The sequence below is a fragment of the Urocitellus parryii genome, chromosome 8 (genome assembly GCF_045843805.1).
Source record: "Urocitellus parryii isolate mUroPar1 chromosome 8, mUroPar1.hap1, whole genome shotgun sequence".
NCBI classification, from domain to species: domain Eukaryota; kingdom Metazoa; phylum Chordata; class Mammalia; order Rodentia; family Sciuridae; genus Urocitellus; species Urocitellus parryii.
This window is the reverse complement of record NC_135538.1, coordinates 53,585,112-53,612,750: the sequence shown is the minus strand read 5'-3', so window position 1 is coordinate 53,612,750 and position 27,639 is coordinate 53,585,112. Positions and strand designations below refer to the sequence as shown.

At 45.2% G+C, this 27,639-nt stretch overlaps 1 protein-coding gene and 1 long non-coding RNA gene across 9 annotated transcripts in view; one reads left to right on the top strand and one right to left on the bottom strand.

Moving 5' to 3' along the window:
- Positions 1-194: 194 nt before the first annotated feature.
- Positions 195-17,019, bottom strand: LOC113183388 (uncharacterized). 7 transcript variants are annotated; one of them, XR_003300868.2, is made up of 4 exons: positions 16,864-17,019; positions 14,431-14,619; positions 14,169-14,226; positions 195-267 (listed from the first exon to the last, which is right to left on the bottom strand). It is a non-coding gene; the product is annotated as an uncharacterized LOC113183388 (long non-coding RNA). The 7 variants fall into 7 exon arrangements; XR_013344214.1 differs by having other exon boundaries at positions 14,533-14,619; XR_013344212.1 differs by lacking the exon at positions 195-267 and adding an exon at positions 7,001-7,167 and having other exon boundaries at positions 14,533-14,619.
- The window catches only part of Foxo3 (forkhead box O3), a 121,220-nt gene continuing 110,345 nt past the window's right edge, over positions 16,765-27,639 (top strand). The window contains exons 1-2 of one of the 2 annotated variants that reach the window (XM_026389675.2): positions 16,765-16,886; positions 19,698-20,452. In XM_026389675.2, the coding sequence (XP_026245460.1) occupies positions 19,832-20,452 (621 nt within the window). In that variant the 5' untranslated portion in view covers positions 16,765-16,886; positions 19,698-19,831. Of the gene's footprint in view, positions 16,887-18,265; positions 18,580-19,697; positions 20,453-27,639 lie in introns of those variants that run through there. The other variant, XM_026389674.2, reaches the window with a different exon arrangement.

Below are 27,639 nucleotides of genomic sequence, written 5' to 3'. Positions count from 1 at the left end.
ACCTTGTATTGGTACCTAATAATTTTTTAAAAAATTAATTAATTTTACAGTAGAATGCATTTTGACACATTGTATACAAATGGAGCACAACTTCTCGTTCCTCTGGCTGTACATGGTGCAGAGTCACTCCAGTTGTGTGAAGGAAACAAACTTAGAGTTAGCACTATGTCTAATGGGGAAAGACTAAAAGTTTTACTCTAAACTTCAGAAGAAGGCAAGGATGTCCATTTTCATGACTTTAATTCAACATAGTACTGGAAGTTCTAGCTGGTGAAATAAAGCAAGGAAAGGAAATAAAAGGCAAATAGATTAGGAAGGAAGAAGTAGAAAAATAAAACTATTCTTATTTGCAAATTCCAAAGAAAAAGTTGGTAAACTAATAAAGTTCAGAAAGGTCAAAAGATACAAAATAAACATGCAAAAGTCAATTATATTTTCACACATTAGCAATGAACACATGAGCACTAAAATTAAGAGTACAAAACACTTTACAAATGCTAACAAAAAAATACTTTTGTCCAAATCTAACAACATGCACAGGAATTGCATGCTGAAAACTACAAAAAATGTGATGATCAGAGAGCTAAGTAAATGCACTTATCACATTCATGGGTGATAATTCTCCCCAAATTGATATGCTAGTTTAACCCACTAAATCCCAAGTTTTCAATTCTTTGAAATTTTCCACAAAATTGACACAGGTACATTAAGATAGGTTACAAATCATAATCTAGAGTTTATATACTATAGAGGTGTGCATGGTATGTGTATTTTTTAAGGTCTAATAATTCATCTAGAACTTCTCTCAGAAGAATAGTACTCTAAAAACATACCATATATTTCAAAATGACTATATATTTGTTGCTCAATTTGTTTTTTATAGGTGATATGTATGTATATGACCATAGGATATAATGGGTTAATGCAGTTTTTATGAAAAGCCAGCAAGATCTTTTATAAATCTAGATAAAATTATTCTAAATTTTATGTGGAAAAGCAAATGAAAAGTGAGATAAACTGAAGGGATTTTGAAAATAAGAATAAAGTGGGAGGAATCATTCTGCTCAATTTTAAGACTTAGGACCATAATAATCAAGACTGTGGGGTTTGGTGGAAGGACAGTCACGGAGATTATGGAACAGAAAACAGAAATGAGAAAGAGGCCCACACAAGTAATGCCCCACTAATTTCTGAGAAAGGTATAAAGGCAATGTTGTGGGGAAGGACAGGCCTTCCAAGAAGTGGTGCTGGAGCAAATGGACTTCAGATGAACCTCTACCTCACACCCATACAAACTTCAAAACTCCAGACCAATCCTGGACCTGGGCATGCTGGTACATGCCTGTAATCCCAGAGACTCTGGAGGCTCAGGCAGCAAGATCACAAATCCAAGGCCAGCCTCAGCAGCTTAGCAAGGCCCTACCTTGCAGGAAGCCACTCGTGAAACGTGTGAGGACCTTTTCAGCATTGAAGCCAATGAGGGAGCAGAGCTGGTATTTGGGAACTTATAGTGGCACTCCCACTATTAAGATCACCCATTACATGTGAACTCCCCCTCAGTTCTGTCAAGAGGTCCCATGCAGCACCGGAGATGGGCGTGACCCTTTAGGAACTGAGCAGCCTACCTGCCCCCACCTCTATTCTATTTTGGTGAAGAACTTTCTATTGAACCTCTTTGATCTGTTCCCATATAAATAAACTGGGCACGGGCTCTGTTTTTTGTCAGAAGCTATACCCTTCTGGTCAGCTTGGCCCATCACTGACCCCACTCTGAAACTATATTTCTGTGTCCTGTGGTTATTTAGTAGTACTACTTTTCTTAGCTTATATTTCTCAGCCAGCCCATCCCTCTGGAGAGGAGCCCTTTCCTTGGCCCGTGAGACAGGAGACAGGAGACTGTTTTAAAATGCAAAATAATCTTTAGAAAAGGGCTGGGCCGCAGGGGCTCAGGAGGCTGAGGCAGGAGGATTGAGAGTTCAAAGTTAGCCTCAGCAAAAGTGAGGTGCTAAGCAACTCAGTGAGACCCTTTCTCTAAATAAAATGCAAAATTGGGCTGGGGATGTGGCTCAGTGATCGAGTGCCCCTGAGTTCAATTTCTAGTACCAAAAAACAAACAAATAAACAAACAAAAAACTACACACACAGCTAGCATATGACTCAGAATTGTACTTCCATGTGCTTATGCCACAGAAATAGCTTGTTTTCATAAAAAAGCCTGTACATCAATGTTCATAGAAGCTTCACAGGTAACGATCAAAATCTACAATCAAGCTAAGCATCCTTCAGTGGGTAAATGGTTAAACAAAGGGTGGAACATCCACACTGTGGAATATACACAGCAACAAAAGGGACCAAACTATTGATTCACACAACTTGGCTGTGTCTCCAGAGAATTAGTAGAAAAAGCCACTTCTGGGTGGGGGGGGCTGGGGTTGTGGCTCAGCAGTAGAGCACTGGCCTAGCATGTGAGAGCCCCTGGGTTCCATCCTCAGCACCACATAAAAATAAATAAATAAAGTGAAGATATTGTGTCCAACTACAACCAAAAAAAAAAAAATGAAAAAAAAACACTTCTCAAAGTGACATACTATAAAATTCCATTTATGTAACATTCTTGAAATGATAAATTAGAGAAATGGAGAATAGCTCAGTGGTTGCCAGGGGTTAGGGACATAAGGGGTGGGTGGGTGGGAGGGAAATAGGTGCAGTTATAAAAGAACAAGAGGGTTGGGGTCCTTGTGATGGACTTGCTTTGAATCTTTTTTTTTTTTAAGAGAGAATTTTAATATTTGTTTTTTTTAGTTTTTGGCGGACACAACATCTTTGTTTGTATGTGGTGCTGAGGATTGAACCCGGGCCGCACGCATGCCAGGCGAGCGCGCTACCGCTTGAGCCACATCCCCAGGCCCTCACTTTGAATCTTGATTGTACCAGTGTTGATATTATGTCTACAGTTTTGTAAGATGTTGCTTTTGGAGGAAACTGAGTAAAGCTTCCATGAGATCACTGTAGTATTTCTTACAACTGTATGTGAATGTGCACTTAAAAAGTTGACCTTTAAATACTATATTTGTAACCAAAATGACATTTGGTTCAAGAACCTGCCTTCACTTCATGGTGTGCATTAAAAAATGGTGGGCAAATCATTGGAGCCACTGCTACCTAGAGAAGGGCAAGTTTGAGTGTGAAAAACAGTAGCTTGTTTTTTAGGATAATAAAAAGTATACTCTAAAGTGACTATTGATGAATTTCTTTGGAGCATTGGGCAGGAGATCTTTTGAGCACACATTTTGCAGTCCAACCCTTAGTGCAATGTCCAACATCCATCCAAATGGTGCCCCACAAAATGTTGGTGGAACTGCTGTGTCTTGGACTCCTGTCTACCATTATCTGCAGTTGAACTGAGTGTAAAGGTGCCTAAGGAAGAACATGTCCTGAAGCTACAGGAACAGATGTTTGACATTTTCTTTCCTTCTCCTTCTTTTTTTCTTGCCTCTCATCCTTCCCACTTCCTTTCTTCTCCCCCTCTCTCAAATACAGATTGGAATTTGCATGTATGGCAGCTCTCAGCCACAAGATGGCAGGAGGGGACCAGCAAATTCTGGCAAACACCTGCCCTTCGGAGCTCAGTATGGGACTGCCCTGCTTTACCTCGAAGAAAACACAATCTGCCAGCACCTGGCCAGTTTGCTCTTCTCAGTAGGTTACTATGTAGAGAAATGTTTTTCTTTCCTTTGTTTTTTTCCTGGAGTTTCCTCTAAAACAATAAGAGGTGTTGGCAAAAGCAAGTAGATGTTGGGATGTTTGATAGTGAAGGAAGGGGTACCTTGATTCTGCCTCTTCCTCTCTCCCTCTGTCTCTGCTCTGCTGGCAAAAGCCAGGCTCTGATATGACCTGCCTCACTGTGATACAGAGAGCAAGGGGTGAGTACAGCACCCAGAGTACTGCAGACTGAGGGGTTTTTCTAGGAAGATTGATGGTGTGTCTGAGCCCCAGCCCCACTCCCGACCTCCTGGGCACACATGAGATACCTGGTATCCCTGTGGCTGCGGACCTTGGAGTAAGGTTTAAACGCGCTTCTACTTCTGACACCATTTTCCCAGTGAAGTAGGACAGCAACACCAACTGAGTTACATTCTGAAAAAGTTGCCCCATGACAGGTGCAAGAGGTGGTAAAGGCCTTTCTTGGGAAAGGGAGGATTCTGGGAGGAACAGAGGTGGAATTAGGAGATATAGCTGAGATCTCAGCCTTGTTCTGACCAAGCCTGACCCTCTCCAACTTGCTCTCTCATCTGGAAATAGGGGTGAGCCTCACAGGCTCAGTACAGGTGAGGGTCAAGTATTCATTCTGACCTGAAGAGACTTTTACATCATCAAGTGGAAGTGAGAGACTTTCTTCCAAATTCTTTGTGTTGAATTTCACCTTCTTCTGAGGGTATCTGAGTGTTGCAGTAGAACCTTCTGGGAGCTGTCTGGCCAGCTGATAGCCAGTTTGGGCTGCTTTCTCCTTTAGTGAGTAATTTCATCCTCTCTCACATATATCCTTAGTATTCCTTGGCAACTTGAGCTGTGAGATGAGCAAAGTAACTGGGGCCCTGTAGGTGTTTTCTTAGAATTAGAGGAGATTCTTCTTGAGACTTGACTGAAGGCCTTTCTGTTCTTATCCTGTCCCTCCCAAAACCTCACACAAGACCACTGGAAGTAAAAATGAAAATGAACTGTAGGACACACTACTTACTAGGATGAAAGTACTGGAGAAGGAGGCAGAGGGCTCAGATCTCAACTAGGAGTTTTCTCAAGGAATCTGGTGCTCTGGGTACAGGCCCAATCTGTACCCATAGCCTCCCATAGACTATTGGGCAAAGTAGACAAGCTGGCTTAAAAACTCGGCCTTCTTTAGTATTTTCTAAAATGAGACCCGGAGAAAGTCTGGAGGCTCAAATGAAGGGAACTGGGGACAGAGAATGAAAGTGAAGATACATCAGGGTACCGAATGACTCTGGGACAAGGGAGGTGCTGGTGGAGGTCCACTGTGGAAGGAGAAGGCTGCCACCAATGTGCAGCCCAGCTGCTGGCTGGCTGGTGGAGAAGCTGATAGCTCCCACTGTGTGGCTGAATGTACACAGGGACATCCTGAAAACATGCCATTTTGTAAGTGACAACCGCAGCTGGCTGTAGCAAGAATAGGGAAACCACAGTAAAGGAGTTAATGATGATCCACAGTGACCCCTGTAGAGATGGATGTCAGACAGCATCCAGGATGCTTCCAAGAAGTCTGGCAGTGGCCAGGGGTACAGGGAGTCTTAGGATACTATTTGACTCAGGTTGCAGGGTAGACCAATCCACCCTGGTTAACTACAGATTTTGTCACACAGGCAAAACAATGGTACAAATACTAACTGAGGCCTCCATTGGCAGGCCCAAGTTTCACCTCCCAAGATAGTGCTAAAATTTTATCCTTTCAGGAGAAAAATCCTCCAACCTTGAGCCTCATCCTCAAGACAACTAACTTTTCAGCAACTACTGAATTTTTCAAAGTTATACAAGATTAAAATGAGGGAGGTGATGCTGGTTATAAAACCCAGAATAAATGTTAAGAACTTTATTATGTAGCACATCTCTTATTAAAAAGGGATGTTTAATCCCCAAACTGAATCCTTCCTGTGACAACAGTTACAGGCTGGTGAAGCAGAGTGCAAAGACGTCGAGCCCATTATCCACTAAGGCAGAATTTCCTCGCTGAGAAAGTGTCGGCATTTTTCCTCGGCCTCATCCCCAAGGAAAAGGAAGCCAGGGGTACAGGAATGGGGATAATCAACAGTCAGATAAAATATATCTCCTGGTATTTTTTGTCAAATCTTTGTGCAGGCCCTCTTTGACATTAAAAGGTACCCACACTCTTCCCAAACTTGCGGTTCTACTTTTGTGTGTGTGTGTTTCTACTTTATCATACATTGGCAGAGAAAAGTTCCATGACAACATATTTTTAAAGGCCCCTAGGTACCATTCAAAAATACTAACACAGGGGTTCACAAGATACTGTTTTTCATTTCAGGCAATGTTTAGAGGACATTGGCAGGCTGTGACGGCTCCAATCAACCCAGAAGGAAAAAAAGCTGACCTATGCCTTCCCCTAAGAAGTCTACCATTTTTAAAATGGGCCTACACAGGTCTTAATGTCACAGCTTTGACATTAGCACCCCACTGGGCCACTGAGATGTTCTGGGGGAAGCAGGCTATGATTTGATCTTGGAAGTCCCCTCCCCACAGAGTCACCTCTGGAAGGCTTGCTAAATAACTGAGGACAAGGAAGAAGAGGATTATGATTGGTTTGGCAGCCTGACATGCCACCAGCTACTGTAGTGAGCCCTGGTGGGGACTGGGAGAGGGGAAAGGGGTCAGAAGTGAGATAATGGGCCCACTCTCCTACCTTAGGACCTCAATTCAATCTCTCCCTGCTCCTTGAGAAATACAAGCTTTGTAGACAGAAACAGCCTGAAGGAATCCATCCAGCTATTTTAGATCCTTCCAGCACTTTGAAAACCAGATTTCATCTCTCTATCTAGAAATTAGTCCTCTTTCCCTGGATAACTTAGAGGGAAGTAGTAAAGAAAAAATAAATCAGCAGCCTGATCTACCTTCCAAGCCCAGCCAGGGACCAGACTAAGGTTAGTCAGAGAGGAAGTGTCTGTTTCCTACCCGAACCCCCCAGGGGCAGGCTAACAAACAGTCCAAGGCTTCTTTTTAGGAGGGAGCTGTTATGTGAGCGAGAGAGGGCACCTGACTAATCACAGGCAATTGAACAAAGAAAAATTTTTATACTTGAGGTATGTGGTCGTAACTATGGGAAGAAAATGTAAGTAGGACATATCCATAACAAATCACAGGTTACCAGGAAGTTTAGCAGAACCCAGAGCTGGGCCCAGGTAAAGAAAATGAGATCTTCCTGATGAGTACCTCTAAATCACGAAGAAAAACCAACAGAAAGCGGTCGCCTCATAGCAATGCCAGCTCAGCAGAAATGATGGTCCCCCAGAGCAGTAGATTTTCCAGGATGAGAAGCCAAATGAGTCTAGTAACTTCGTTAAAATATCTTCTCTCCTTTGCACTCAGGAGCACTTGGCAGCTTTTATCAGGGCCATAATTACATTAGGTACCTGCAAAAGGCTTCAATAAAATTAATGTAATTTTCGATAGCTCCAATGATTTGCTGATTCCATGAAAGGTCAGAGCCTGCTACCATTGGCACTCTCTGTGGACAGGGACTTCACTGTGGTCTGTACCCAGAAATATCACAGGTATGAGGATATTCCACGGATCAGTCCCTCACTCTTGCCTTTCCTTCCTTTCACATTTACTCAGTGCCGGCTATATGCTGGAGATTACAAAGACTAGTTAGACACAATCCCTGACCTCACTGAGCTTCCAGTCTGGTAGGAAAACAGCAAAGATGGCCCTTCCCAAAAAAGACCTAAATGTAGTGGTTAGAAATAGCTACACCTTGAAGAAAAAGGAACACCCACAAATGTGTAAACATAGGAACATAAAAACAGCTCTACGGTGTTTTATCCACCAATGGTAGGGGCGAGGAGTCTTGCTTATAAATGGGAACACACAGAAGGTGTTTGATAAGTTTTTTTTTTTAATTTTTATTTTTAGTTGTAGATGGACATAATAACTTTATTTATTTATTTTTAGGTGGTGCTGAGGATCAAACCTAGTGCCTCACATGTGCTAGGCAAGAGCTTTACCACTGAACCACAGCCCCAGCCCATTGGTAAGTTCTTGTTGAAGAAATTAACTAAGCCACAGATGAATGCTAGCACTGGCTTCTGTGCTCCTCAGGTTCCGCCTTTCTAGTCAATGGAGAAGGAAACCGAGACTCAGAAAGGTCAAGAGTGTTGGGTGAGTAAAGATTAGAAGCAGAGTACAAGACAACAGCCATTCCTGTCATCTGGCTCTCTCTCCCCCCTGATGCCTGACCTGGGCCTTCAATAATGCTTTTTTTAAAAAAGAATTAAGATGTGAACTTTTAGGTTTTTGTAGGCATTTCTGAATAGAATTTTATTATTTCTCTCTAAAGGAATTTCAGAGGATGAGTCATTGTTTCAAGATTTTCTATTTACTACTTTAAAAATCAAGGGGGTCACTGGGGATGTAGCTGAATGGTAGAGTATTTGCCTGACATGCACAAGGCCCTGGGTTTAATCCTCAGCACTAGTGCCTTCTGGAGAGCCATATGCCATAAAGATTTCAAAATTATGTAAAAATCCTAAGTATGGGGTTGGTGGTCACTAGGGATCTAAACCAGGGCCACATGCATTAGGCTAGCACTCTGCCACTGGGTTATATTCCCTAGTCTTAAGACAGTTTTCTCATTTCTCATTGCTAATGGTTACTTCACTTAGAATTGCTTTTGTAACAATATTACATAATAATTAAATGATGTCTACATAATTTTGATGTAAAAATATTTTTGTAATAGGTTTGTAATTTATAATGCTTATTGTTGTTTGTCATAAAAAATGTTTAATATAAACTTTATGCATACAATGACCTTTTCTCTGTAAAAAAAAAAAAAAAAAAAAAAAAAAAGATGTGAACTTTTCCTTCCCAGGCTCCATATATTTTTTTAAAAAAATATTTTTAGTTGTAGATGGACAGGACACCTTTATTTTATTTAGTATTTTTTATATGGTGCTGGAGATTGAACCCAGTGCCTCATGCACACTAGGCATGCATACTAGTGGCTCCACCACTGAGCCACAACCCCAGCCCCTCATATATCTTAATTCAGCCTTTGCCCTCAAGTAGCTCAGAGTAAGAGAGGGAAGATCCTACTGCCCTAGGACCTAGGGAAGCCCCAAGGCTGAGGCTGAAAGAGAAGTGGGTTTCCAAGCAGTAAATGAAATCAGGTAAAGTAGTTAAAGGAGGGTTTAGAAGAAACCCCGCATAACAAGAGAAACATGTTTGTTATGTTGGTGCAGCATGGTCCTTCTGTGATCACAACATTAAGGACTTCTGGAAGAAATTTTCCAAGCCGCCTAATGTTCTCATTTTCTGAGTATGTCAAATGCAGAAGTTAAGCAACAGCCATATATGAATTTTGACAAGGCCAATTTAAATATCAGCATACACAACTGTGAAAAAGTAGAGAGGGACTAACTTAAAACACATTTGGACATTTTTTTTTTTTTTTGCTTTTGAGAAAGGAATACAATTCCAGTTATTCACTTGGGGATCAATTATTTTGGAACAAACATTTTGTTGATAGTATCAACAAAATGGGTGGGGTGGGGTGCCAAAATGGCCACCTCTTTCAGAATGGCTCTCTCGTTCAGAATGGACCTCCCAGAATTCTTTTGCCAGAGCTTTCCCCCAAAATCAGTCTGATTGTTTATGTAGCAGGTAAAGGAATAGGAAGTTGACTGTGTCACTTAACCCAGAGTTATCAGATGTGGGGGACTGCCAACCTGCCACCAGTGGTTCTGAGGTCACTTATCTTTCCATTAAGCCCTTCTCTCTGTTGCTGTCTACCAGAGAAAGGCCAGCCTGTTTAGGCCACAACCCCTCTTCTTTCTAGACGCCTTATATATTCACATGGACCCTTTTGGTCATAAGTGTCATGACAACCTACTCCCTCTTCAGCAACATATTTTTATTGCACAACAAGTAGAAAGAAAGGGCCATCTCTTCTTTTTACTGGTAGGCAAAATTCCCACAAATTCCAAGAGGAGTTTCACTCTCTGTGGCAAGCAGGAAGACTTGACCCAAATTAACTAGATTTGGTGGGTTCCCTCAACAGGCCAAGGGGCACCAAGGATTACGTTCAATTTGGAATTATTCATTTGACTTCATTATTCATTTCAAATATAAGGCTTTTACAAAAAGTTATTTCAGATGTTTAAAACAGGCCTTCAGATGATCCACTTGAGCAGTGGAACTGCAAAAGGACTCAGCTGTGTGAGCTTGTGAGGGTCAGGTGTTAGGCTGTCATCGGACAACTCCTGTTTGGAGGCCTTGACACTTCCTCCTCACGTGTCTCCCTTTGTGATTCTGTCACCCATTTTGAGGCTTCAGCTGTCTCTCCAGAAACGAGCACAAGAGGGCCAAGAGACATGATATTAAAGGGAGTAGGGAAGGAGTGAGGGGGAGTCCTTTCTAACACCCGAAGAGCTACCTTCTGAGCAGAGTAAATCCAACTGCAGACCAGGAAGAGTTTTGAGGCCTGACACCTTGAATGCCATCTCTTAGGGTGGGTAGGGAAGGACACACAAAACCTGTCCCATTAACACTCCAGGACCCTTTCTTCGGTGGGCTCCACCAGGACTAGAACTGTGAGACAAGTTCCTTTAGCAAAGGAAAAACTTTCTTCTGAGATGTTTGAACCATCCCGAATGAGAAGCATTCAAACTCAAATTTACCATCTTCATAGTGACTTTGGCAGTTCTCTTCCATATATTTCCATGCTAGAATTTTCTGGATCATATACAGGAGCCTCACATTTTGCTAGTTTGAGAATTTTAAAATGATGTTCACATCACGTTTTCAAACTTGGTCAAACTTTTTGTTTTTTCCCTATTACCCTTCTGTTTCACAGGTTTACTTCATTTCAAGGTGTGGTGTGGGAGGGGCAATAATCAGATTTAATGTCCCTTGAGCCCTTTTACGCTAGGGGGGGCTTCAGTAACAAACTATTCCAGAAAACTTTACACATTAGCACATGTGCCTAATTGCCCCAGTAAGACGCAAGGGTAATGAACGTTTCCATATGGCCTCGATTTTTTTAAAATGCCACATCAGTGTTTGAAAGTAACTTGTATTTAAGTAATTGCAAGGCATTTTGAATAGATTTTCTAACAAGCGGATGTGGACACATGCTCACTTCACAAGTGTTCTCAAGGTGAGAAATGGACTAGAGGGACCACTGACGAAGCTAATGCCCTGTGCGGGAAGCCAGTCAGCTGGCAGCACTGCATTCATTCTGACTTCATGTCTTCTGCATCTTACCATAGGATTTTTTTTTTAAAAAAATTTACATTTTAAAAACGTTGTCACAAACTCTCACTATTACTTCTGGTTTTCAAAAGAATTGAGTACTTCCTTCAACTGGCAACAATAATCTATAACATGTTAAGCCTGGCCCCTCTCTCTTCAAGGACCTAAAATCTAGTTGGGAAGAAAAAGGTTAGAGAAAAACAAAAACAACAACAAAAACAATAAGTACTTGGATTTTAATACTGAGTTTTAAAAAATAATTCAAAAGTTTATTTTTTAAAGGGTGCAATAGTTCCTTTCTTGCATTTTCAAACTTGTCTTTCTGTTTATTCCCATACCCACTATGTAGGTCTGACCTTGCCTTTTGTTTCTGTCTATCCTTACATGGAGCTTTGCTTCCTTGTTTTTTTTTAAAATATTTTTTTTTAGTTGTCAATGGACTTAATTTTATTTATATGCAGTTCTGAGAATCGAACCCAGTGCCTCACACATGCTAGGCAAGCACTCTACCACTGAGCCACAACCCCAGCCCTGTTTTGTGTTTTTGATTATGAGCATCTGTTCTTGAAATTTCATGTGGGGGATTTCTTTGGAGCCTAGGTTCAAGATACTCCTTCAGAATGGATTTGTCTGTTTCTGACATTTGCTTAGAGGGCCATAAACTGAGACTCGTGAAGTTTATTCAATAATCCCATGGTATCATGAATTTGGGTCAAAATCTTATATGAAGACCACTTCATAGTCATGAATTATCAAAGAATATCTTTTTTATATTCTTCATCCCCCATAAGCATCAAGAGAGGTGAATTTTTCTGTGATCCTCTTCAGCAAAGCAAGTTAATTTTATTTTCCTCTTGACCTTGGCCCTTTAGAGTACCAGTTTTATGGGAAAGTTGTTATTCTTCTGATCTAAGAGATGCCTAAGGATATATCTTATGTCTCTTAGATCCTGCACACTGGTCAAAGTGGACACTCAAGGACACAGTTGTTTGAAAGATGTTTTAGGAGCCTGTTCACTATCCAGGAGTTCCACCTTAGTTTTCTTTTTGGTCTGTAATTTTCTTGCTAGCTCAATGACTGATTTTTAAAAATTAAAAAAGTTTTATCCAGCTTTAGTTTTTGTGTGTGCATTTTTTATGTGTTTCTTTTTCTCTTCTTTTTCTGTTTATCAGATTTAGTTTTCATCAAGTTTGTATTTGCAAAAGCACATACTTACTCCACTGTATTCAACTCAAGTACTTTAAAACCAAGTATATTAGTCAGCTATTTTGCTGCTCTGACTAAGGACCTGATCAGAACAACCGTAGAGGAGGAAAAAGTTTATTTGAGGGTTCATGATTAAGAGGTTTCAATCCATAGACAGCAGACTCCATTCCTTAGGGCTCGAGGTGAGGCAAAACATCATGGTGGAAGAGTGTGGTGGAGGGAAGCAGCACACATGATGATCAGAGAGAGGTCTCCACTTGCTAGATACAAATACATACCCCCAAGCCATGCCCCAATTCCCACAGCCTCCTGCCACACCCTACCACTTCAGTTACCACTCAGTTAATCCTTATCAGGGGATTGATTCACTGATTGGGTTAAGACTCTTACAACCTAATCATTTTTCCATGGAACCTTCTTGCATTGTCTTACATGTGAGCTTTTGGGAGACACCACATCTAAACCATAACATCAAGGTTAAACAATGCATAATCAATTGGTAAAAGAAGTCAAGTGCTTCTGTTGTCCTTCACTTTATTTTTCTTTTTGTTACTGGGGATTTGACCCAAGGGTACTTTACCACTGTACCACATTCTCAGACCCCTTTAAAAAAAAAAAAAAAAAAAAAAAGAAAGAAAGATAAGAAATCTGAGAAAGGGCCTCCTATGTTGCTGAGGCTGGCTTTGAACTTGCAATCCTGCCTTAGCCTCTTGTGTTGCTGGAATTACAGGTGTGTGCCACTATGCTCCACTGTTGTCCTTCCCTTTCTATTTGAATAGACCCCCTATATCAGTGGTTTATTCAAAACAAATCTTCCTCAGAATGTAAGATAGTAGCTCAGTGGAGTAGGGGTAAGGGTATGCTGGTTAACTGTCCCCAAGAATGAAGAAACAGGAAAGCATAAAGAAAGGCAGGAGGGCTGGGGCTGTGGCTCAGCGGTAGAGTACTTGCCTAGCACATTCAAGGCCCTGGGTTCGATCCCTAGCACCACATAAAAATAAATAAATAAAGTAAATGTAGTGTGTCCACCTGCAACTAACTAACTAACTAAATATTTAAAGAAAGGCAGGAGCCAGCTTAGTAGAGCACACCTATAATCCTGAGTTAGAAGGATCAAAGCTGCCTCAGCAACGGCAATGTCCTAAGCAACTCAGAGAGACCCTGTCTCTAAAATACAAAACAGGGTTGGGGATGTAGCTCAGTGGTTGAATGCTCCTGAGTTCAATCCCCAGTAACCCTCTCCCTGTCCCCACCCCACCCCCCCAAAAGAAAAAAAAGAAAAGAAAGAAAGGCACGCAAATTTAGTTGTTAGCATTGGCCACTTTCTGTGGAATAAATATGCCCATAATACTCTACTGCAAACTACAAGGGATGAGAAAAGGTGCCTCTCATGAATTGGAAAGACCTCCAACATGCCACTGAAGAGTAGAAGGTACAAGTTAGGGTGGCTAAGTCAAATAAACACCCAGAGATCAGGCAGGAGGCATAAATGAGGGAAGAGGGCCTGATGATGTAGAGGTGAAGTGAAGAGCTCATTTGTTCCTCATTTTTAGTAGGAACAAATCAGCCAGAGCTGAGGGCAGACACTGGAGTATGAGTCAGAGAGGGCCCCTATATCTGTGGTCTCTACAGTCTGTGCCTCTGATTCCTTTAGCAATTGAAAATATGTCAGTGTCAGACCCTACCTTCAGAAATGCTAATTCAATTGGTTCAACATAGCTCTTGGGCAGCACTATTTTTAAAAGGTTCCTTAGTTCAGTACTATTCTAATCCTAAATGCTTTAGATCCATAACCTCATTTAACCCAATTCTTCCAACAATCCTAGAAGGCCTAAGTCTCATTTTATGGGTGAGGAACTGGGACTCAATGGTTAAATAACACTTCCAAGGTCACATAGCTGGTAAGTGGGGGAATCTGACATAACCTTAGAATCTGTTCTTATACTCCATGTCATTGAACCTACCTCACAAGGCCTCTGTGAGGCTTAAATGATGCAAGTCTTAAAGTGCTCCATTCAGGGTCTGAAACACATTAGGGGACAAACAAAGGTTAACTATCATCATAACCTTATAATACCAAAACAAAATTCTTACCAATTTCTTGTCTACCCAGTTCAATTTCAGGTAAACATTCACATTTTGGGGTTCACTTACTTCTTCTATTCCCCCTCCCCCCAAATATACAAACACTCTGTCCAAATGAACCACAGCAGTCATCCTTACAACCTGGATAGACTTTCCAGGGCTTGTCATGCTTGACGTCTGCAAAGGGGAAGAGAGAGGACCAGAGTTCCAGACTCTCTTGGAGAGGGTGGTGATGAAACTTGCCTGGAATGACACCCCAAAAGACAAGCCAAAGCTCACTCTGTACTTTGGTACATGGTGTTCAACAAAGAAGTTTTCCATGTGACTGGTCTGTAGAGGAGACAGGAAACAGAAAAATAGACTGATGAGCGTGTATAGATTGGGGAGGAGCAGTAGACCTGCGTGTTGAGGATCCTCATTTCTTTCCAGCTGGTCATAATCTATTGATATAGACACAGGAGCCACTCCAAGGGGAAACAGAGCAGTGTACTTGGTCCTTAATATTTGGGCTTTGGAGTCAGAGGGAGGCCCCTACTGGCTTAGATGCAAGGCGAACTGACTGGGCTGGCACACAGGTACTGAGTTGCAATCTTTCAGAGGAAGAACCCCAACGTCTTTCACTACCAACCACCCTCACAACTAAAGGTAAAGGTTCTCAGCTTTATCTGGTGAAAGTTTTGAATACCTCCAGTGACTGAATTTACAAAGTGTAGCAAACCACTGCCACCTTAAATCATTTTGCAGAAATAAATAGGATATAAAATTGTTTAGAAGGGAAAGTTTTGACCAAAAATTCTACCTAAAAGGTAATGCTAGCATTCTTTCTCAATAACCATAACTTACTGAACTTTCATATAATAATAAAGTTTAGAGACTAAGAAAGGTGGGAAGAAATAGAAAAAGACCGGTGAGGCCTACAAAGGGAAGGCAAAGGTCAAAAATTTAAGGCTAAAAGGGAAAAATATGAGATTCAATCTCTGTGTTCTCAGTTTACCCATAGGGATAAATTACCAGGGTAAATTCTTTGGGGTGACATGCACAACTAGCAAAGCTAAATATTTATAGTCACTGCCATCTTAAGTTTTTTGATCAATTCATTTGATGCTTAACCAACAGTATATGTATGACCTCTTGATTTGTTCTGAGCTGCTTTCAAACTCTTAAAATATTTAAAGTATTTCTTATGTCTGTGCGGTAAATGGCTTTATTATGTCCTGTCCCCCATTCCTCACTCTGAGGGTCACAATGTTCTTAGTGCATCCACTGACTCTTTAACACACACACACATACACACCCTTTTTGGAATGCCCTTGGGATATGCATTCTGTAAATGAACACTCAACATGTTTATAGTGAAAATTCTAATGGCTGAGAGCCCAGCCAGTGTAAACACATTCTTTCTACTTCTGCAGGTCTGCACTATAATGACAAAGGATTGCTTAGATTTATAGAGGAACAAGAGTGGTTTTTTTTTATAATAGCATCCTGTATTTAAAACTATCAAGTGAAAATTCTTTGGATTTTTCACTGCATGCAACGTGAAGCCCTGGGTGATCTAGCCTCCTGGTATTTGATGTAAAGCTGAACATCAGACTCTGGGTAATAAGCTTTTAGCATTGGCACCTGAAGCTGTGTTGTGGTCATACACCACCATCTACACTGCCAGGCTGTGAATCAAATTCAAACTCAGGGATTCTCAGGCCCATAAGAAGAGAAGAGCATCCTCAGGCGAAGGAGCAATCCCAGGAAGCACAGGGTTCCCTTTCCCTAAACTTCCCTTTCCAGAAACAACCCGAAGTCGAAGCCTATTTGTATACAGGCAGAGCCCTACGTCTCCAGATCTGCACACGTGGACTGAGGATAGATACTCGAGCAAGGGAGCTAGGGCACAGACCACGCAGGGTGCTGAGAGTCCACCTTGCGGCCAAGATGTGTGTGCCACCGAGTGTGTACGTGGTAATTTCTGGGCCGCCGCCGCGAGGCCCGGCCAGGCGCGGCTTCCAGAGCAAGGACAAACTGGCGGCTTTATTCCTTCAGTGCCGAAGCAGATGGCGAACCAGGGAGAAAAGAGGCTGCGTGCGGCGACTACCACCCGCCGATTCTGCGGCGGTTCGCGCAGAGCCCGAAACTAGCAGTCAGGCTCCCGGTCCGGGTCTGCCGGCTACGCAGACAGCGCGCCTTAGGGACAGCATTACCGCCTCTGCAGTAGTGCTAGGAAAGGCCGCCACGCTGGCCCCGCCGCGTCCCCCAGCCAACGCCGGCGGCCCCAAGCGCCCGCCACTCTGCAGCGCAGCCAGCCCCACATTCTATTTAAAAATAACACCCACGTGCGCTGGTAAACAAGCGCGCGCGGCCACCCGGGCCGCGCGCCCTGGGTGAGCCGCTGCGGAGCGCGCACCCCTCCTCCCGCACGTGTCTTCTGGCTCCGCCCCCCAGCGCCGGTAATACCTCGTCCCCGCCCCCTCAGCCGGCCTGGCCCCGCCTCCAGCCCCGAGGCCGGAGCCCGCTGCCCCCGGGCCCTAGCGCCGGGCGTGCACGGAACGCTAAGTTTCCTCCTCCGACTGTGTTGCTCACCGCAGCGGGACCTGCCTTCCCAGGTCTGCCCTCTCCTTTCCTCTCCGGTTCTCCCTCGTCCCTCCTTTTAATCCTCCTGCCGTCCGCACGCGAAGGACTCCTTCTGGAGCGCCCTCTTTCTCTCCTCCTTCCCCTCCTTCCTCCTTTCGAATTTTACTCGATTGTTTATTATTTGCTGGGGGGGGCGGGGGTTGGGGGCGGAGAGGGGCGTCTGGGGCCTGGAGACTGGTGCCTGTAGCCAGTCAGCGCACAGCGTGGCTTGACGAGTAAGCGGCGCAGCGAATGGAGACGCGGCGCAGAGCTCCGGGGTCACGCGCGTGTGGAGACAATGACATCATCTGTTTGTACGCGTCGAACTAGCTTGGTGCAGGGGCGGGGCCTCGCGTCACTTGAGTGGCAGGCCTTGGGCAAAGCCCGGAGCCCGGAGTTAGCTTGGTGGGCGGACTCCTGCTTACGCTGCGCTGCTGGATCTTTTTGTGTATAGGGCAATGTTGCGGAGCCCGCTCCTAGACTCTGGAATATCTCCAATGACTTAGGTTTTATTTTAAAGAGTATTTATGAACCAAAGTGGCTAGACTTTTGGTGTACATATTGCATGTAGTACATTCTTTAGGATACTAATGAATGATTTGGAGCACGCATCCTAAGGACTAGCGAAGATGATTTTTTTTTAAACCTAAAGGCACATTTCTTTAAAAAGTCAGAAATGCAGTTAACTGTTTTTGGTGTCATTTTTACAGATTAGAATAAAATTGTTTCCCACTTTAAATTGTGCGGTATCTGGTCTTGCGTTTAGGACTGAGGAATAAAGTGCTTGTACTAAGTTACTCTTCTCCCTTGTTTGCCAAGAAATCCATAAAAAGTGAAAAACGATTGTGGTCGAGTGTCCAAGGTAAGGGGACTCAGTGCACACCTTTTGGTGCTTAATCAAATCTGAGGGAATCAGCTTATCGAAGTCTTGCAGGCACCAACATCTTGGCGGGTTAGTATTTCCACGCCTAGGTAACCCTTGCCATCTGTGATCAGCATCTTATCTAAGGTGTTACTAGTGTCGGGTTCTAAAGGAGAATCGGATACTAGGGGGTGCTCACAGCCTGGTGGGCGGACGCGCAGGCCGGGGACCCCAGATGCCCGAACGGGGCGCCCAGAGTCTGGGAGGCCGCGTTACGGCGCTCAGAGGAGGGTTTGGGGATCTGGGTCCCTCCCTCTCCCCTGCTAGCGCTGTGCTTTGTTGTCCGTGAGGCTCCTGGAGGGAGGAGGAGCCCAGCGGGGACTGCTGCTGGAGCCCGCCGAGTTCTGGCCGGCTGCGCGCGCCCTGACACCCACGCCCGCAGCCCCGCGGAGCCTGGCCGCGCAGGCGCGCGCGAGCACACACGCGCACTCACACACGCACGCACACCAGCACACTTGGGCCCCCGCCCCAACCCTCCCCCTGGGCGGGGATCCACCCGCCCGCTCGCCGTCATTCTAGGTTGAGGCTCCCTGCGTGTGTCTATAACTTTGTGCTGCTGCCGCGGCCGCCCTGCTCGTGGAAGGGAGGAGGAGGAATGTGGAAGGCGGCGGCGCGCAGGCTGACAGGCGGTTCCTTGGGCGGGCTGCAGCGGTGGCCCGAGCGCCTCTCCTTCTCCAGGGTTGCACGTCCTCTCCTCGCCTGGCCCCGGACCTGCGCGGGATTGTGCGTCCTCCCGCCTCGTCCCTGAAAGGGAAGGAACCGAGGTAGGCGCCGGAGCTGTGCAGCGGGGCGGCCGCCTTCCCGGTGACTCCGGATCTGCTTCCGAGCTGGGCCAGGCTCTTCCCTTTTCCCTCCCCGTGACTCGGTGTGCGCGCCCCCCTTCTCTCCCGCTAGTGTTTTTAAAGGACTTGAGGGAAGGGGGAAACTGTCAAGATGGCAGCAGCGGGAGCGAGGAGGTGATGAACGTGCTGGTCCGGGTTTTCTGGCAGCCCGGGAGACTTGGCACTTCCCGACCTGTTGGAAGATTTATGTTCCGTCTTGCTCCCTCCTTCCGACCCTGACTGGGAAGGGGGCGGAGGACACCACGTTCGCGAAAAAATAAACCACACAAACCCTCCGAAGTAGCCGTTCAAACAGGGCTCGACCCTTTGCGAACACCCGCCGGCTGCTTGCCCCCTTCTTTCGTCTTTCTTTTTTTGGAAGTGACAAGGGCCTGTTTGAACTCAGCCCTCTGTTCGCCTTCCCTTTCCTCAGCCCGCGGGCGAGGAGAGAAGGGAACTGCCCGCGCCATCCCGGTGCTCGGGCCACTCCGCTGGGAGGGGTTGGCAGGGGGATCGCGGAGGCGACAGGGCCGTGCAAGGGGAGAAGAGCCTAAGACGCCACGGACTTAGGCGGCTGCGCCGCGGGAGGTACTTGAGCGGGCCGGAGCGAAACATAAACAAACGCACGCCCGCACGCCTGCCTGCCTGCCTGCCTGGGCTCGGGCTCCGACCGCGGTTCGGCTGCGCCAGCTCCGGCCGCTGCCCACTTTAAAGGCGCGGCCCGGCCTCCCCCCCCACACCCCGCCTCTCCCCTCCCCTCCCCTCCCCCTTTCTCCCCGCCCAGCCACCTAGCCCAGGAGAGACCTGCAGATCTGGCGGCGGGGGAGGGGGCTGCCCCGTGCGAGGCCGTCGATTCGCTCACAGCTCCCCAGCGGCCTGGCCAGGGGGCGGCGTCTGCTGCGCCAGGTTCGCGGGACGCACGTCCCCAGGTCTGCTTGTTCCTGGGAGGCAGGCGCGGTGAGGTCGTGAAGCCGCGGCAGCGGCGGGCGAGGACTCGCCAAGGACTGGGCTCCCGCCCGGGATAACCAACTCTCCTTCTTTTTCCTTTCGCGGTTCCTTAGGCGGCGGCAGCAGCGGCGCCCGGGAGCCCGAGCCTTCGCGGCGCCTCCGTCCCTCCCCCGCCGCACCCCGCCCGGGCGTGAGAGGAGAGCGCGAGAGTCCTAGCCGCCGGCAGGCGGGCGGGCAGGCGGCGAAGATGGCAGAGGCACCGGCCTCCCCGGTCCCGCTCTCCCCGCTGGAAGTAGAACTGGACCCGGAGTTCGAGCCCCAGAGCCGGCCGCGCTCCTGTACGTGGCCCCTGCAGAGGCCAGAGCTCCAGGCGAGCCCGGCCAAGCCCTCGGGGGAGACGGCCGCCGACTCCATGATCCCCGAGGAAGACGACGATGAAGACGACGAGGACAGCGGTGGCCGGGCCAGCTCGGCTATGGCGATCGGCGGCGGCAGCGGGAGCGGCACGCTGGCCTCGGGGCTACTCCTTGAGGATTCGGCCATACTGCTGGCTCCCGGAGGGCAGGACCTCGGGTCCGGGCCAGCTCCCGCGGCGGGCACGCTGAGCGGGGGGACGCAGACGCCGCTGCAGCCTCAGCAGCAACTGCCACCGCCGCAGCCGGGGACGGCGGGGGGCTCTGGGCAGCCCAGGAAATGCTCCTCACGGCGGAACGCCTGGGGGAACCTGTCCTACGCCGACTTGATCACCCGTGCCATAGAGAGCTCCCCGGACAAACGGCTCACTTTGTCCCAGATCTACGAGTGGATGGTGCGCTGTGTGCCCTATTTCAAGGATAAGGGCGATAGCAACAGCTCAGCCGGCTGGAAGGTGCGTACTCACCAGGGGCTGGCAGCCGGACCGCCGGGCCTCCTGCGCAGCGCCGGACGCGCCTCGAATCTGTCGGACGCAGCGCGCCTAAGGGCGCTGGGGAGAGGGTTGGTAGGGGAGCCTCTGTTGTGAGGCTTTGGAGGGTTCTGTTTGACCTCTGGAGCAGGGGAACCTGGGGATAGCCTCAGAGAGAGAAGGAGTCTCCCTGGGAAGCCTCGGGCGAGACCAGGTGAGGAGGTGGGGGGCAAGGTTCACTGACAAGGGAAGGAAGGATGGGCTGGAGTGCATTAGCTGGATTATCCGGACAGCGGCGAGGAGGTAGGTCCGCGGCCAACTTTGGAATAGAGTTTACTGTAGCTGGTTGCAGCAAGGACACCGTGGGTGGCGTGAAGGGGTGTGTGTGGGGGGTGGGAGGAAAGAGATTTTCATTTGGTCGCAGGAGCTGAATGAGAACCTTGGAGTCCCAAGTTTCGGACTGTGGGTGTTAACTCCTACAGGCATATCCATCCCCTTAAAAAAAAACAAAAAAACAAAACAATGATTGCAAACCTTTTTCCAGCCGGCTCCCTTTCCTTGCCTATGCTGACACCTTTACTCTTAAGAGGTATCTGTCACTTCACTCAGCTTGCCCCCGCGGAGCCTCTGAAATGTTCTGGGACCTGGAACAGATCAGCCTCGCCACCTGAACGTGAACTGGCCGCACCTGCTGCTTCGGACAAGGCCTGGACTTTGGCACTATTCGAGGCAGGTGTGGGCCTGCGTTTTACTGTTCTGTTGAGAGGGAGGTTAGATGGCAGGCCTGAGCCTTAATGGCTTCTTCCTATATATGAACCTGAAGAGAGGTTCTCTACAGTTCCTTTTCAGTCTCTTGAGGCATCGGACTCGGACTCGTGTTAGAGAGAGAGGTGTGGAAAGGCCTATGATGTAATGACTTCCTGCAGTTGGGCATCTGAAGAGATTAACTCCTAGCCTTGCTGAGCTGCTGACATCCAGCGCTGTGCTCTTACTGGGCACATTCCTGCCCTCTTTCCCTAAGATAGGAATGTGTCAGAACCAGGAAAAACGGAGTCCTCCGTGGTCATGGGTACACATCGCTTATTATAAGTCCCTCTTATTGGCAGTTTAGTTTGTTTTTAATGAAAGAGGTCCTTGCTTCCCCTTTCTGTCCCTTCCTTCGTTTTTCATTGGGGGAGCCCTGTGTCTTTTTGGGTTCCAGACTTCCCAGGTGTATAAAATAAGGACAGTTTAATAAAACTGAAGAACCGACTTGTAACACCTGAGAGGAGTCTTAGTATGAAAAAGCTAAGGAATATGGAGTAGGGTGTATCTTAATTTGCTTTTAGGAAAATCTTGTTAAAAAAAAAGTGCCTTTATTTTCTTTAAACTGGTACTATTGGAGAGGTCTTGTTTAGATACTTTAAAGCAAAGTGTGTGCTTTGATGTTATTCCACAAATCTGTCTCAAATGAGACAAATGCTGACATTATGAATCTTATATTTGATCTTATATTATTGCTTTACAAAGGAATGCCAGTTGTGTGATCTGAGAGTTGTTTACAGAAAGGATGAAAGTTCCATTTCAAAGTATTGCTAATGTGATAGCTTTTTAAAACTGGGATTTCCAAGTGGATGACAAGGATTAACCTCAGGGTACAGTGTTGGAAAGGGGTGAGTATATAGAACTTGAGAAGATGGATTTGGGGGTTTGGATATTTTTCATATTTCTCACACTTGAAATTAAGTCCTGCATGTTTGAATTTGGTGCAGAGAATGTATTAGTTAAAAGTTGCCTTTTATGTTAAAAATTAATGCAAATAGGAAAATTTCCATTTTTCTGTTTGTAAGATGACAAAACAACTTATTTTCACAAATAACATTTTTGCTATTGTGTTTATAAAGATAATAACAGTTTAATTTTATTTTTTTGAAGATTTATGTGAGATATTGTGTACTAAAAGTAGCCATGAATTGAGCTTGAGCTATGTTCTCATATAGTCTGCAGGATTTAAGTAGAGATTTTGGGCCTACTTGTAATTGGTTTTATGTCATAATAATTTGTGTGTGTGTGTGTGTGTGTGTATGTGTGTGTGTGAGTGTGTGTGTGAGAGTGATGGTTTCTTTTTTCTTTCCTTGCTTTCTCATTTCTCTTCAATTAAAACCTTATGAAATACTGTAAATTGAAATTCTCAAGATTAATAAGTTTAATGTGGGTACACATTTATGGTTATTCTTACTTTAAAATATTTTTATCAGTTCCATTTCTGAATATCACATGGCAACTAATCCTTGAAGATAAAGGAGATATAAATTAGTTCCAGTTTTTGTAAGATGACCTTCATCGAAAGATGCAGCCATGCAGGAACTTCCCAATCTTTGATGATGGAGAAGGCCTTTGAAACTGGGGCTGGTTTCATATTCTGATTATGACTAATAGCTAACCATTTTTATGTTTGTGGTTTAGTGGGGGTGGAAGAAGAGGGAAAAGGGAGAGGTCAGGAACTAATCGTGACCCATTTCCCTGCGTCCAAGTTGAGGAGTTGATTCCTGTCATGATTAGTCATTTTGGAAGCATGCATGTGCATTTAAACCACACTACTTTCATTCTGAGTTATGCATTGGGATTTTTAACTTCTAAAAATGTCTAGAATTCAGGTTAACCTCTCTTAGTGTACACGGGGCATATAAGCCCGTGTAGACCTTCTTTTGTGGCTTTTTGGGCCAGCATTGTGAGATCCTGTAACCAGAATTAGTTCCTGAGATCGAATAATGAAGGAATTGGAAAGGAGAACTTGAAGATTGGAGTTCAGACCAGTGATTCTCAGCCCATGGTTGCTTCTTAGAATCACCTGGAAGCTTTTGAAACATACCAGTACTCAGAGCATCTGATATAATTGGGCTGGCATGTAGTATAGCATTGGTGGATTTGTGGTGTCGTTGTCCTTGTTCTTATTTTATTTTAAAGTTTCTCTTCTCAGATAATCCTAATGTATAGCCAGGATAAAGTTTGCTGGTCTAGTTCAACCCTCTTAGTTTATTGGTGAAGAACCTGATTCTTCAAGAAGTTAGTGACTTTTCTAAGATCACAGAGGTAGTAGCTGTGTAGTAGCTGCAGTTCTAGATGTCTTTGTTCTTTATCTTATTTTTTTTAAAATTGACCTTTTAAAAAAAAACCATTTACTAAGTATGGATTCTTAAATTAGCCTTCCTGAATAGTACATTTGCCTCAGTCTAAAAACACCTTGGTTATTATTTCAATATCAGAGGATAGGCCCATATTGATGGGGGCTCAATGGATATGTCATGCTTGCATAGCTGCATAGTCCAGTGCTTGGGAACTACCAGAGTGATAAAAGTGACAAGAGAGATAGCATTTTAACAAAAAGAGGAAGCCCTTGGTCACCATGCATCTGTCAGAGGCATTCTGTGCCAGGGAGAAGGATGATGGTTATCTTACAAGTTCCCTTACCTCAGGCATTAAAGTAGAAACAAATAATCAGATGTGGTTATGAGGGGAAAAGGTTACATTTCCTTTAATTCAGATTAAGTTTGCTCTCAGTACACCCATAATTGAACTAGTGAGTTCGTGGTTCCTCTTAAGAAGACCCAAGCACTCCAGGGTTTCCCAGGAGGACTTGTCACTGACTCCCTGTCCACACCTGCACTCTTCTGTTTCCCACAGGTCAGGGCGGGATCTTATTGGGTAGCCACGAGTGTCCTGTAGGATACAGCATGAAGACTGCTGTTGCAGAGGCAAATTTCTTAAGAGTCTGAGCCTTCCTTCATGTGAGAATACTTGTTCTTATGGCTTCTTGCCAAGGTCAAAAGATGAGGGCTGACCTGCCACAGTTTGGTTATTTATGCCCTTACCGTTCTTGTTCTTTCGATCAGTGCAGCCAGTTTCTTTATAATATATTGAATTAAGAAAGTGTTATTTTAATTGTAACTTTGTTTTAAAATTTGTTTTTAAATTTCAAAATGACAAAGACATAATAATTCCACATTGGCTCATAATTTTGACCTCTTTCACCTTTTGGAATAAGGACCACCAAAGGGCCAGAAATGGTTGTATGTGAAGAATCTGTCTTCTTGGCCCATGTTGCCAAAATGCTGTTTTGTAATTTCCTCTGGCAGTACTGTCTTTGTCAGTGATTCTCAACTAATATACTTCCTCTTTCTACAGCAGCAGTACACTAGGGGGACTGTTTTTCCTCTTTTTCAAAGCTGTGTCATTGACCTATGAAGTGAAGAAATTGGCCCTTTTAGACTTTGATCTGTGAGTCTACATAGCAGAGAGACTCTTTAAAAAAGAAGCTAAGTGTGTGTTTTTGTGTGTTTATCTCCTTCTTAGAAAATGAAATGAAACTACAGCAGACTTATTTTTAGGAGATTTGGGGAGGGTTCTATTTTAAGAAAATGACACCATAGAAGAACATCTTGTAGTTAAACTTTTTAGTACTCTGCTTGTGATTCTTACTTAAAAATCTACCAGATATTTTTCTTTGGAAAATTAACGAAGAGGCCTTGTTCCATTAAAAAGTCGTTTCCTTGGGCTGGAAAGAAACTCAGCAGACGCAGTCCATCTGAAGCTCTTGATGACAGTGTAGAGTGGAATGTTTAGGCCTGTGTATTCTGGTGAGTACCTCACTTACCTACGGCTGGTGCCTCAGATTCCAGATTTCCAGGGCTGGAAAGAAAATGGAATTTAATTTGCTTTCATATCCACTCATCATGCCTGTTAGGAATAGACTTGATCCTATTCTTTTTTCTCTCCTTTTCCTGTATCACAAATTGAGGGGCCCTGAGGAGTCACTTTGCCTCCCTGCTGCCATAGCAGAGTCTGGAGAGCATACATACAAAGGTGGTTAGTATCACTGGTGAATGTTTAGTGAATAAAAGATGGCAAAGAGAAAACCCTTTTTAACCCATTTGCATCACCATCCTGTTACATTCATTCAACTAATATTTTTCAAAGGCCCCTGTGGAGAGTATTCTGCTAGATTTCGGGGGTATGATGGTAGCACAAGGCAGGTAAGGTTCCAGTTCACAGTGGTGGGGGAGAGAGACAGTGAACATGCAAGGCTGTGCTTTGTGTACTTGTTATTATTTCCCATTCTCTTTGCCTTTTCACATTTGTACTTCTGCTTTCCTCAGTGCCTCAACTCTGCAGAGAAGTTACGAGCAAATGGCAAAGTTGATGTTGGGCAAGGCTTGGAGCTGGCCTTTAGCTTTCTGCAGATCATTTTGAGCTTGCTGTGGAGATGCAAAACCACTGTAAATGAGTTTTGTAGTTTGGGTTTGTTTGGGAGAAGCTTGGGTTTTCCTAGATCTACCTGGTTTAGAGCACATCTGTGGCCCTGGACTGATGTGGGATCCTCAGTTCTGTCTCCTGGAGCCAGGAGACCAGCCTCTTTCTGGAATGGTTGTGTAACCTTTTACAGCTGGTTCATGTGCATTGCTTAAATTCAGAACTGAAAGAGGTCTTAAAGATATTTACGTGCTTCATTTAATAGGCGAGGCAACAGGCCAGGAGCGTGTGAGTGACTGGCTCAGGGTCTCACAGCCAGCAGGGTCCACAGAAGCCTAGGGCACCACGGTTCTGTAGTGTCTGCTGCTAACCACTGTGGCTTCACAGCTGTTCGTGTCAGTGCCGCTCTCCTCCAGTTCTGCAGGCTCTTACTTCATTTGCTCTCCTCTGCTGCTCCTCCCCTGCTCTAGGCTGACTTGAACTGGAGTGGCTGTTTCTTTTTGCATTCTCCGTAGGTGCTCTCGGATCACCTTCCTGAAGAAACCTTCTCTCTCAACCCACCATACCCTGCCCATCCCACGACTCCTGCCTGTTTCTTTTGTCATTTTCCTGTGACTTTTAAATATTTCCAAGTACAGGGTAAGAGCCTTGTCTACCAGGAAAGAAGGCATTTGTGACGCTGCTTTTTTGGATTTTTATGTCCTCAGGCCATGAGGATGGCCTTGTTTGGGACTCTGATCCTGAAAGAGGCTCATCCTGAGTCACAGTATCCTATGTCACATGTGGAGTCTTGATGCTTGTAGCTGTGAGGGTGTTACACCTTCTAGTGTTGACCTTCTTGTGTTGCTTTTGCTGTGATGTGGAGTAAATGGGAAGGATGCTCTGCTGCCTGTGGGGTTGGTTCCTTGCAGGGTCTTGTTTCCTAGTATAGAGGTCCCTGAAAACTTCACAAGTACTCACCACTACCCACCACAGAAACGAAGGGAAACCTGATTTGGGGATGATCTTTCATTAAGAGAAAGATGGAATCAAGTTTACCTTCTGTGTGACTACACTGTTTCATTCAACCTATTCTTGCACGGTCTGGAGAGTGACTGTAGAATCATTAGCCTGCAGTTTACTAACCTCTTAGAGGAGTAGAGCTGTAACGTAAAACTAAGTTGTTCATGATATTCTCTGTTTTGGGGCATAAGTCCCAGATGTTGTAAAGTCTTATATCCATGGATTGGGAAATAAGAAGTCACCTATGAAGAAAGAGGAGGGAGGAGGAAGTCTTTGCAAAGAACCGTCTGAGGGCCAGGATGTAGCCTTGCTGAGTTAGTTTTCTGAATAGGTGGTTAACCTAGTGATTATGATAAAAGGCTCCAATTCTGATGGCATCACTGCCCAGATAGTCTTAATGTCTTTAACTATTTTGTGCTTAACCAAGCCCCTTTTACTTCCTAGTATCTCTCTTTCCCCAGTAGGAGAAAGAACCAGAATAGCAGGCATCTGTAGAGGACTGTGATATAGCCCTCTCTCCTGGTAAAACCCAAATGTATGATTGGAGTATGTTTTAAGCCAGGCTTTTCTAGGGTACATGTGTTCCACTTTTCACCGGCTGTTTTGATGTTCTAATCTTGAGCCTTTTTCCCTGCAGTGCTTCAGTTACTATTATGGGATAACATTGCCCAGTGAAATGGACTGACTTCTCTGATGGGCTGTGGTCTTTCTAGCGGTTCTGCTTCTCCTGGGTCATTGCATATGGTGAAGAAGCCAGGTTATCTTTGGGGACTCCCGGACCTGGGTGTCCAGATGTACCTTAGTCCTGCAGTACAGAGATGAGTGCAGAGTGAGGAAGGCATGTGGCACAGTTTTAGGAGGCAAGGCCGAGGTAGGAAGTGACTTCTTCCCCGAATGATAGGAGTGGCCCTATTTAATAAACTCAACAGGGGTATGTTTGT